Raw genomic sequence first — 12,680 nt, forward strand, 5'->3', positions numbered from 1 at the left:
ATTCACAGATTTTCTGGTGTATTATCAAGAGTTATCAGATGTGGAGCAACTAGAACTCCCATACACTGCTTGTGGGAAAGGGGTTGTCACAAAATGGCATAGTAACTCTGAGAAATGGCTTGGCAGATTCTAATAAAGTTAAACATACACTTGCCCTGTGACTGAGCAGTCATATTCTGGGTATTGAAATGGAAACACATTCACATAAAACCCTGTTTGTACATGTTCAAGGCAACTTAATTTGTGATAGCCAAAAGCTGGAAGCAAGTCAACTATCCCTCAACAGGTGAATAGATAAAAAAATTCTTGTATATTCATACACTGGAGTACTAGTCAACAATCAAAAGGAGGAGTGGGTGTTAATTCACTGCTTGGGTGAATTGCAAGGTACACAGTTTCCCAAGTGGAAAAAAATTTCAGCAGTTTCTTAAATAGTAAACATAGATTTACCATGTGACCCACTCCTGGGTATCTACCCTAGAGAAATGAAAACATGTCTACAGGGATTTGTATGCAAATATCCATAGCAGCATTATTCATAATAGCAAAAATGTGGAAACAACCCAAATGCTTATCAACTGGTGAATGGATAAGCAAAATATGGTATATTCATACATTGGAATACTGTTCAGCAATCAAAAGTAATGAAGTACTGATACCTTCCTTCCACACAGCTGAACCTTGAAAACATTACACTCAGTGAAGGAAGCCAACACAAATGACTACATATTTTATGATTCCATTTATATGGAATGTCCAGAAAAGGCAAATCTATAGAGACAGGGAGTAGATCAGTAGTTGCCTGGGGCTAACAGTAGGCAATAGGAAGTGATTACAGAATGTAATCAAAATGAAATGTTTCAAAATTATATTCACTTTCTTCACACACTGTGGAACGATGTATGGAACAGGGTGCTTTCTTTTCTCAGGATTTCAGATGAAGCTTTTGAACTCAGAACAGCCCCTGTATGCTGTAAACAAGCCCACAGCGGTAGCCAGACCCAACTGGTGATCATCTCCTCCCAATTGCTCATATAGTGAAAGTGAAACCTCATTAGAGAACAACGTATCCATGCACCTGTTCTCCAGCTTCTTAACAAAGGCTTATTAATAGAGACATCTAAATATTACAGCAAGTGGATGGCTGTCTAGAATTACAGCTAGCTGAGTGTCGACTCATTCAACTGTCCTTCTGACAGCTTCAGTCATGAAAGCAGGAGCTGGCACCAAAGTAATGGGGGCTAGTTTCTTTAATGGCCTCATGGGGTTTTTGTTTTTTGTTGTTTTGTGTTGTTTTGTTTTTTTCTCACGGGGTTTTTGAACCATACTTTCTCCATAGTTAAATTCCTTCCTCAGACCACCAGTTTTTGGAAAGACACATATATAAACCATACGTAGGGATTTTGTGTCTTACTTTTAAAAATTAGAAAAGTTGGCAGTTGCACACCATCAGCACAATATGCTCATACAGCTGTGAAGTGAGTTGTTTTCCTACCTAGGTGAAGCAGTCTTAAAATTGTTTTTCCCTGAAAAAGTCTTCAAACTTTTGCATCTTTGGAGTTGACCATCCTGTATTAAGGGATATCAGATGTCAAAGGAATGTCATCCATATTTGCCTTCTGTAAGAGTTTAAAACTCCATTCTTCCCTGATATTAATCCTATACCTATGAGGTCAGTGGTTCATTTTCTCCATCAGCTGCCATCTTATGTGCTACTTTTCTGGCCCACATACATAATCGGTTATTTCTCTTTGTAATCCAGAACACTATGATGTTGATCCAGTAAAATCTTCAGTTCTTCGGTTGGTCTCCATCATTTTTTTTTGTGTGTGTGGACACTGATTTTTTTGAGCTTTTTTAAAAAACTTAATGTTGTGTTTTCATTCTCTGTAGTTAGCACCTTTTACAGTTCCCCGTCGGAGGATGTCTGTCTTCCACATGTAGCAGATGAAAATATGCAATTCATGTTTTTTCTTTTTTTTTTTAATTTATTTTTTATTGGTGTTCAATTTGCAATTCATGTTTTTTCTAAACCTTTATCCTCTTCTTACCAAAATATGCCTCCACTGTCCTAATATAGTATTCTTTCTTGAAGTGGAAGACAGTAAACACAAACTTACTATCATGATGATGACTCTGTTCCTTTGTGTCATGAACTACAGTGGTAATAAATATAAATCTAAGATGTTTGAGGAGTAACTCAAAGTCTACCTTGAGTTAGCAATGTATCCTGTTGCTTGATAATAGTTTTGGCCCAAACTATCAGGCAGGCGTTGACCTTGTATCTTTGCTGTGGTGTTTTATGTTGCCATGTTTTACCACAAGAGGGCAGCAGCATCGCCTTCACCGTCTCTCATCTTTAAAATGGGCACACTGGGCCCAGGTAGGGAGGGAAGTGTTTTATCAGTACATAAAAACAATATTCATCAGTTAATAGCACTTCTAGTATGATGGTGATGGTTACTGGGAGAGAGTGTGAGGGAATTTCCTATAATTGAGGAATTTGTCTACAAATATAAACTTCTATAAGAAAAAAACCTCCTGTTTCCCCTTTACACAATATTCAACACTGAACACTTCTGTAATGACTTTCGCACACCAAGCAATTCTCCAATTCTGATGGGTAGTGGCTGAGTGTCCTATGATTCAACTCAATTCTGACACTACCTGGACTTGACATTAACTCCCACAGGTTGAGGGCTCAGTCCCACAACACCACAACCCCTTCCCCAATGTCAGATGTCAGTCACAAGTCCTAAGTGGTCACCTGCACTTCTGGCTGACCAGCTACACATCTGAGGTTCCCATGGCAACCTCCTCAAGTACAGCATTTGTAGAATGGTTCAAAGAACTCAGGAAAATAGTTTACTTGTTTTATTGCGGGTTTATTATAAGTGGATATAACTAAGGAACAGCCAGATGGAAGAGATACATAGAGCAAGGTACGAAGGAAGGAGTGGAGCTTTCGTGCCCTCTCTGGGTACACCACCCTCCCCATACCTTCAACCCATGTTCACCAACCCAGAAGCTCTCTGAGCCCCCATACTTTGGGGATTTTTGTGGAGACTCCATTACTTAGGCATGGTTAATTAAATCATTGGCCATTAGTGATTAACTCACTCTCTCGCTTCTTTCCCTCCCTGGAAGTTTGGGGCAGGGTTTAAGTTTTCAACTCTGTAAACATGAGAGACTCCTAAATCTGGGAAACGAACAAGGGGTAGTGGAAGGGGAGGTGGGCGGGGGGATGGGGTGACTGGATGACGGGCACTGAGGGGGACACTTGACGGGATGAGCACTGGGTGTTATACTATATGTTGGCAAATCAAACTCCAATTAAAAAATATACAATAAATAAATAAATAAAAAGTTTTCAACTCTGTAATCATAAGGTTGGTTCCCCCTGGCAACCAGCTCCCATCTTGAAGATTATCCAGGAGCCTCCAGCTACCAGTCATCTTACTAGCATACAAAAATATACTAATCACTCAATTCCAAGGGTTTTAGGAGCTATGTACCAGGAAATTGGGACAAAGACCAAATATATAGTTCCTCACCTCTTTCATTAGAGTAGTAGTCATCATGAAGACCCTGTGCTAGTATGGTTTACCTTTTAGTTACCGCCACTAATAATGACGCTGATACCATAAATAAACAGTGAGTTATGGGAAGTAGCTATTGATTTGAGAGAAGGAGAGTCTTCTGTAAATGACTTACTTTGGTTTCCTGATGAAGACATCAAAGTTAAATCGTGTGATAGGTCGCCTTCTTCAGACTCTGCAGGTCATCCTGTAGACATGATGAGTGTTGAAGTGCCACGGAGTCCTCTCTTGTCATGTACAACTTCATTAGGAAATAACTGCCTGACCAGGGAGTGAAGAAATAATAGTAATAAAAAAAAACAATACAAGTTCCATCTGGAGTGGAGAGCAACCCCAGAGAACCTTGAGCAGAACCCTACTCTGGTGACCCATGGAGGAGCTGAGGCTGCCACCACCAGCCCCGGCCACCATCCCCATTGTCGCAACCCTGAGCAGCAGAGCTAAGGCCCAGCAGCCTCCTGCCACCCCTCCTCAGCGCAGCCACTGCTCACTGTGGCTCAGGAGCATGGTGGAGGGAGCAGTGGCTCACCCACAGAGACGAGAAAGTCCTTGTGACAAAAGTTTAAGGAACAGTAAAATGGTTCAGTGTAGGGACACCTGGGTGGCTCAGTGGTTGAGTGTCTGCCTTTGGCTCAGGTCATGATCCCAGGGTCCTGGGATCAAGTCCCACATCAGGCTCCCCACATGGAACCTGCTTCTTCCTCTGCCTATGTCTCTGCCTCTCTCATGAATAAATAAATAAAATCTTTTTTAAAAAATGGTTGCATGTAAGAAACAGCTATGGTTTCATCCACAGGAATGACACCAAGTGATATATATTTATTTGTACACTAGACTGCCATAAAGAAGAACCTCCAGGAAGCACCTTTCCAGTGCAGGGGGTAGAGAAACTACGTGGTTCAAAGTTCTTGACAGAGAAAAGGGTGTAGAAGCAACAAATGTTGGCCCTGGTAGATTTCCAATGCCAGGCAATAAATATGGAGCAACGTATAACCATTACAGACTTTATGCGGGGGCCTCCATGTGCTCCCCAGCAAAATTACCACAATGCTGAGAATGGGAAACAGAAAGAGGGATTGTAGAGCTCCCCTGGACACCAGGCCCAGCAGCACACACCTTACTCCATACAGAGACCCTATGAGGGCTGACCAGTCTTCCAGCCCTCCTGTGTAGGAAGGGAGAAGACTGCCAACAACCAAGGTACAGGAGAACAAAGTAGACCAGGGATACAGATTATCCATTGGGGTTAGAGACTGTGATTCTCTAGGATGGCCATGGAGAGGAGTGGGAAAATCAAGGAGAAGGGACTGACCATCAGCAACCACCTCAACATAGGTACCTCCCCAACTTCAGTTACCGGCACAGACACCCAGGAAACTGTAAACCACAAGATGGCCAAGAGACCACAGCTGGAAAGTCTGTTCCGAGGCTGGGCAGGGAGACACTAAGTGCTAGCTTACCATCTCTGACATCATCCCGGTTAGTCACCCAACAAGAAGAAAAGAATGTGAAATACCAGCAATAAGACATGAAAGAAAGATTGGTGCTGAAGACCTCAGTTATGGGGTTTTTATTTTTTTTTTTCTCTAAAGACATCTTTTTCTTTCTTTGTAACAACCAACGTGTTTTTCCTTAAAGTCTGGCTTTTCTTCCTACACCTTTAAAGGTTTTAAAACTGTTTTATATCTGGTTAAGTTGAGATTATTAAGAACCTCATTCTAGAGACGCCTCAGTGGCTCAGTGGTTGAGCCTCTGCCCTTGGCTCAGGTCGTGGTCCTGGGGGCCTGGGACTGAGTCCTGCATCAGGCTTCCTGCAGGGTGCCTGCTTCTCCCTCTGCCTATGTCTCTGCCTCTTTCTCTGTGTCTCTCATGAATAAATAAATAAAATCTTTTAAAAAAAGAACCTTGTTCTTCATTAGTAATCTTTTATAATTTGATTTTTCTCACAAAGGTCAACCAGCTACAAGTATCTGTTAATGCAGATCTTTAATAATAACAATAATAATGATGATGATGTGGCAGAGACACTGAGTCTGGCTTAAAGAACTGTACTTTTCTAGATTTTATACATATAATTCCTCAACAACGTCTTGTGAGTTCTCATATGTCTTGGTGATAAGAGACATTATAGAATATTATGCACAGAATATAGTAAACATACAACCTTCTTTCTTTTTCTCATGGAACTCTCTGTTAATGGCAAAATGAGACAAGGGAGCATTTTTTTTTTACCCTTCTGTCTTTTAACACTGTTAGCAAAGAACTGAATGTAGAGAGAAGTCAGAAATCTTCCCCCTAACAGAGAACTGTAGGAAGTTTCTTGTGGAGATTTATGTTCTCTTCATATGTCGCTCACTTTTCCTGTGGCATGTGGGACTCCTGTCCAGGACCAGGGGAGCAACACTCCTTCACTGTGGAACCACATGCTTATCCACAACTTTGCTGAGGTTGTTTTTTTTCCCCCTAATGGGAAACCCCACCTAAGAACGGAATGAGACCTAAAGACTTGCAGCTAATTATTTTAGCTGTATCATAGCCACAGCTCCAAGAAGACAGCTGCACAGTCCTTGCGTCGCGATAGCAAAAATTTGCACCGTGGGGTTTAGCTCCCCAAGGGGTAGAATTACTTCCTCCGTGATACCCAGTATTTAAAATGACCTAAACAAAAGCACTGCTTTGCTTTCTCTTTTGTCTTCTCTGCCCCCCCCCCCCGCCCCTTTCTCTGGTGGGTGGCAGAGCAAGTTGCATTTTTAGGAGCTGGAAATTCCTGTGGCCTGGTCCTGGCTGGCAGATGGCAGCAGGACTGGCCTGAGGGCTGCCGCTTGTACGGATCAAAGCTCAGCAGTTGTGCTCTGTGCTGTCCTTGGCAGAAAAGGCTTTGCCTCTCTTACCATTCTATCCTCCTCCACCAGAAGCCTGAGAAAGGAGACATGGTCACTTGGGGAAAATGCTCAGTGCCATAATAACCAGGAAAGGTACTGTCCCACCTCGTCCTCCTGGTGGATGAGGGACTCAGGCCAGAGGATGTTAACCCTTTGGAAGGACCATGCAGCTGCTCCTAAAATACACTATACCTGGGTTCTAAGATGACTTCTGTGTCTCCTAGCTATTGTAGACCGACTGTCATTATTTCCATGCTCCCTCTGTCCTTCCACAGACCTGATGGGGGTCTTTTTTCCTTCCCACTCTGTTTCAGGGCTCATCGTTGGGGTGATCCTGAGGTACGGCACCCCTGCCACCAGTGGTCATGACAAGTCGCTCAGCTGTACCCAGGAAGACAGGGCCTTCAGCACCTTATTGGTGAATGTCAGTGGGAAGTTCTTCGAATACACCCTGAAAGGAGAAATCAGCCCTGGCAAGATCAACAGTGTGGAGCAGAATGACATGCTGAGGAAGGTGAGCTGGGGAGTACTCTGCCATTGTGGCCCTGACATGATTTTCGACTTTCTGATTCCATCTCAGCCCTTGTAGAGGGAAATCCTTTTAGAATCCTGGAGCATGGATAACATTCCTGGTTCTCAGTTTTGCTAGGACGTGAACCTGAGCCCATTTGCTTTGTTAGGGTTAGTAGCTGACACAGGCCGCCAGTGGTGCGATAGGTTTGTTCAACACCACTCAGCTTGTCTCTCCATCCCCATCTCTCCTTTAGCACATCTCTTGTTACAGTTTAGGGATGAGGTTGTTTCTTTCTTAAAATAATATTGGTTTCACTTTAAGCTTGTTTGTTCAGTATTCCAAATGGTAAGTCTTAGCTCTTCCTGGTTCTTTTGCCAGATTGTACAAATACTTATTGAGTGTCCGTTCTCATTAGTGAGCGATGCCAAAGGCTTAATGAATCTCTGGAGGAAGAATATCTCGTCTTAGAATTTGAGCCCAAGTGCTGTTTTTCATTCGATATTGGCAATAGCTAAAGTACATGACAGAAGGATAATTTATCTCCTCACTCAGGTGATTTCCAAGAAAAGCAAGAGATCTGTACTTATCCACACATTCTCTCTTTACTCTGTAGACCCAGGCTTATCAGCAGGAAGGCTTCTATCTAAGCTCTTGGTGATCCAGGCTGTGGGGAGCCTCTTTTTGTATAGAACAAAGCTAATGTGTGCAAAGGCTTGCAGCCAAAGGCATGGTGTAGGCTGTGCTCTGAAAATTAAATTATTATTGATTTTAGGATCGACCTTAATCCTTAAGGAAAATTATTCTTAATCTGGAGTTTTAAACATGCCCATCTTTTCTGTGTCCTCAAAGGCAGTCCTAGTGAACTTTATGTTCTCAACCCCTCATAAGAATGTCTGGGATTTCCATAAACATTGGTAAAATTAAATGCAACCGAGAAAGATACTCAGTGTAATCACCATGCTCATAGCTGTTTGGAAATGGCAGCTTGAGTCTCTTGTGGATAGGGTGGGGACAAAAGGAAAAGGAACCCAACCCATCTCCATCTTTTAGATCATTATAAAAGGTGATGCTGACTTTTGCTCCTTTTACCTTTAGAAAAAGGTTGATTCACATCCCTTCTGTTTAAACTTTTGCTGCACAAAGCAAAGGTGGGAGAGCAGACAAGGCTGAGAGCACTGTTGTTAGCTGAGGAGAAAAGAGATGTGCCGAGGCAGCTTGATGCACTGTATTGGAGTAGGTGGCAGGAAAGGCTCGTGCTACTTCCTGCATGACTGTGGCCTCAGCGCTCTCATACTGAGTATCATTCAAAGCCCCTTCTCATTCTGACATTCCCTGTTTTTCTCACTACTCATATCTTCAGCAAGAAGATCAAATAAAGCATAATTTGTGAGAATCTTTTCACTTTTAATTAGGCTGGTTAACATTTCCAGTTTCTAAAGAGAAATGGTAACTTGATTTTTTTTTTTTTTAAGAGACAGCAGCAGAAGAAGGGGCAGGGGGAAAGGGAGAGATAGCATTTTAAGCAGGCTTCACACCCAGCATGGAGCCCCACAGAGGGCTCGATCTCATGACCCTGAGATCATGACCTGAGCTGAAATCAAGAGTCGAACACTGAACTGACTGTGCCCCCCCAGGCGCCCCCTAACCTGACTTTTAATAATTAGAGTGAGGCTTTAAAATTAATTTTAGTAAGAGCATGAACAAATTCTTTAAAAAGTTTGGGAAGTATATTGACTGCTTAATTCTTTACTGAACATGAAGAGTTTCGGAGTGATTTCCCTATATGAAGCCTGCAAGTGCATTTCAGTCCCTCTAGAGCTGCCAAATTTTCATGTTGATGCTGAGAAAGCTGCTAGCATCATTGGCGACTCTGATCTAGGCTGCATCAGGTCTCATAAAAGGCTGATCACTCAGGAGAGACTTAAATTCAGTAGAATGGGAGTGCCTGGGTGGCTTAGTTGGTTAAACATCAGGCTTTGGCTCTGGTCATGATCACAGGGTCCTGGGATTAAGCCCTGCATTGGGCTCCCTGCTCAGCAGGAAGTCTACTCCCCATCTCTCCCTCTGCCATTTCCCCCACCACTTGTGCTCTCTGGCTTTCTCTATCTCTCTGTCAAATAAATAATTTTTTTTTTTAAAAGTTCAATTGAGGGCAGCCCTGGTGGCTCAGCGGTTTAGTGCCGCCTTCATCCCGGGGTGTGATCCTGGAGACCCAGGATCGAGTTCCGCGTCGGGCTTCCTGCATGGATCCTGCTTCTCCCTCTGCCTGTGTCTCTGCCTCTCTCTGTGTGTGTCTCTCATGAATAAATAAAATAAAATCTTTTAAAAAAATAAATAAATAAAAAGTTCAGTAGAATGGTGTCTATAGGCAGTTCTGTGGGAGGATCCAGAAATTTAATAAAGAATCATGATGGCATCTTTTATTGCAGTTGAGCCTTTATAAAGGCTTGATAAAAATCAAGATGTTTTTATTTCTTGTTTAAAAAACATTGGCCAGGAGCTTTCTGAGTCCTTGGAATTACATTGTCATTTCTTATTATGTATTAAATAACACACCAAGAGCAGGAGTCAGAGTGCTGTATAGAGAACAACATGTTGGTCCACAGGGGAAACTGTGGCTGATCTCTTGTGATGAGTCCATGATTTTTCACACTTACCTTATTTGCTTCCCGACTTGAGTCAATGGCTTAAAATATTAAGCAACTATTGTGACACCAACTGGCATTAAACTAGAATTTGACTTCTCTCTCTCTCTCTCCCTCTAAGTAGGCTCCATGCCCAGCGTGGGGCTTGAACTCATGATCCTGAGATCAAGAGTTACATGCTGTACCAACTAAGTCAGTCTGGTGCCCTCCCCCTGACTTTTTTCTTTTTAAACTTTCAGGTAACATTTGATCCAGAGGTCTTCTTCAACATCCTTCTGCCTCCAATTATTTTCCATGCTGGCTACAGTTTAAAGAAGGTAAGAGATTTTTGCCAGTATTTCTTAAAGCACGGGAATTGCTGTGTTAATGTACCTACATAACTTTCTAACTTTTCCCTTCTCCCAGATTGCTTATTACTGTGTTCTGCGCCCACTCAGAGACTATAGTTGTCTCATCATCAAGTGATTCATCTCTGTTCTAGAATCTGGAGTGCTCCTACATTGCCAGTAGGAATGTAAAATGGGGCGGCCACTCTGGAAAGCAGTTTTATAGTTTCTTAGAAGACTGAAGTTGAAGTTACCATATGACCCCACAATTTTATTCCCGATGATTTCTCCCAGAGAAATGAAAACTTATGTTCACACAAAAGCCTGTACATAATGGCTCATAGCAATTTTATTTGTAATAGTCCCCAGCTGGAAACAACAACAACGTCTTGAAGTTAGGTGAATAGTTAAACACCCATCCATACCATGGCATATTACTCAGCAACAAAAAAGGAACAAACTATTAATACAACAATTTGGATGGACCTCAAAGGCATTATGCTGAATGGGAAAAAAACCCAACCTCAAAAGGTCACGTACTGTATGATTTCATTTATGTAGCATTCTAGGCATGACAAAAGTATAGGGATGGAGAACAAATTAGTGGCTGTGCTGTGGGTTAGGGATGGTGGGAGTGAGAGGGGTGTGACTGTAAAGGATGTCGTGGTGGTGATGGCACAGTTTCATGTCTTGATTGCAGCTGTGGATACGTGAATCTACACATAGGATAAAATGAAACAGAGCTATTCACACACTTTGTCCCTATGTCAGTTTCCTGGTTTTGATCTTGTAGTACAGTTACATAAGGTATAACTAGTGGAGAAAACTTGGCAAAGATACACAGGACCCCTCTATACTATCTTTGCAATTTCTCTGAATTTGTAATTGCTCCAAAATAAAAAGTTAAAAAAAAAGCTATCCTTATCTTTCCTACTTTCCCTCTGGACTTAGGTTTTCTATACCAAAATATGTATCCTTTTCTTGTCTACTTTATGGGGTTGCAAAAGTATCTAAATCTATATGACAGCTATTGACATGTAACAAATAGGAGATGTTTTATGAGTATAAAAAATGTTATTCTTTAAGTGAAGGATTTGGGAACTCTTTATCAGATCAAATGGGTGATGAATAATTTGGTGTTGTAAATCACTAATCTTAATGTATCATCAAGGTTGCTTTAAAATGAAAGCAAATCATTGGCTGTAGCCATTCTAATGGCTGAAAAACACTTTAGGTTCTGCAGAGCCTTCCCTATGTTGGCCTCATTTTCTCAGAAGAAAAATAACAGGCTTTGCCAGTTACCAATTTAAGTTGTTTTTGAAATGCCAGTCTCTTGAGCTATCTGCTATTAGTTCAGTCTCTTTCCTTTTTAAATAGTCCTTATAATGGCACTGAAATAGTTGGTTCTTGTATGGTTTTGCCATCTGTGATTAAAGCTGCTGTCGATTAAATGTGTAATAACCATTTCACCACTTAACTACGGGCACGGAAACAAATATATTCAGACCCTTTGACCTATGCACATGGAGTTGTCATGCGGACATGGGCCTTTTTTTCTAACTTGAAAAAATGTCATTGGAATTAGCTATGATTTTGTGCTACTGCTCAGTTTGCTTATGGGGTGTGTCACCAGCAAAATAATTCACCTAATGAAAGCCTTCATGTTTTGTGAACTTCTCCCACCAAACTCGCTCTTTTTATTTTTATTTATTTTTTTTCTTGATATCTCTCTCAGTCTTTATCTCTCTCTGTCTCTCTGTCTCATGTTAACATTTGTCAGTGAGGAACGGGAGAAGGAGTAGAAATGCAAGTCTTAGAATGGTACAGCTAGAAATTGGAATGCCAGGTGGACTTTCACCAAAAGCACACCTTCTCATCCTGATCAGTCTTCAGCCTGTACTCTTGAAGACTTTACCAGAGCTTAGCCATCTCCTTTGTCTCTCTTTGCCATTCTAGAATGGAGAGGGAAAAGTAGGGGGTACTGAACCAGTCATAGCTATGGGAACTACACATGACTGGCCAAATAAGAGGAAGATAAAAGACCTAGGATTCTGGGATGCCTGGGTGGCTCAGTGGTTGCGTGGCTGCCTTCGGCTTGTGTTGTGATCCCGGGATCCAGGATCAAGTGCTGCATCGAACTCCCTGTGAGGAGTTTGCTTCTCCCTCTATGTCTCTGCCTCTCTCAGTCTGTGTCTCTCGTGAATAAATAAATAAATCTTAAAAAAAAAGACCTAGGATTTTGCTAGCACCTAGCACTAGGACTAGGAGGTGCTATACTTTCTTCCCTACAAGGATGTAGTAGGAGTCGAGAAGGGTGGCTTGTACAGTGAGACTCTAATGCCCTGCACTAAGAAGACACGCTTTCCAGGCTTGACACTGCAGTTGATCGGTGACTCCAAGCAGCTCACACACAGGAGTCTACTCCTTCTCCTGTTCCTTACTGTCAAGGTGTTATGGGGAGCCCTGTGTGTGAGAGACATCGAATGTCCCCATAACACCTTCATGATGAGGTGGCTGCAAAGATTGGATGGGCTACTATATGTGAAAGTATAGTATAAACCATGAAGTGTAGATAGTCAAGCATTTGGTGTCATAATTCCCAAATAAGTGGCACAGTGTACCTTTCTTTTCAAGGCATAAAACTCCAGTTCATACCAGCATATATGAGTGGAGATGGGTAATTGTGTATGTGTGTGTGTATGTGTGTGATTTTA

General features: G+C 42.0%; 1 protein-coding gene and 1 long non-coding RNA gene across 2 annotated transcripts in view; one reads left to right on the plus strand and one right to left on the minus strand.

Annotated features, from left to right (window-relative positions):
* LOC140627456 (uncharacterized) overlaps positions 1-10,064 on the minus strand; it is a 32,431-nt gene extending 22,367 nt beyond the window's left edge. The window contains exons 1-2 of the long non-coding RNA XR_012026185.1: positions 9,653-10,064; positions 3,715-3,860 (exon numbers count right to left, since the gene is read on the minus strand). This is a non-coding gene — a long non-coding RNA (uncharacterized lncRNA). The remainder of the gene's footprint in view (positions 1-3,714; positions 3,861-9,652) is intronic.
* SLC9A7 (solute carrier family 9 member A7) overlaps positions 1-12,680 on the plus strand; it is a 148,922-nt gene that overhangs the window by 59,705 nt on the left and 76,537 nt on the right. Inside the window, exons 2-3 of the mRNA XM_072815820.1 lie at positions 6,796-6,995; positions 9,880-9,957. Coding sequence (XP_072671921.1) covers positions 6,796-6,995; positions 9,880-9,957 — 278 coding nt within the window. The remainder of the gene's footprint in view (positions 1-6,795; positions 6,996-9,879; positions 9,958-12,680) is intronic.

The sequence above is a fragment of the Canis lupus genome, chromosome X (genome assembly GCF_048164855.1).
Source record: "Canis lupus baileyi chromosome X, mCanLup2.hap1, whole genome shotgun sequence".
In the NCBI taxonomy this organism is placed as follows: Eukaryota; Metazoa; Chordata; class Mammalia; order Carnivora; family Canidae; genus Canis; species Canis lupus.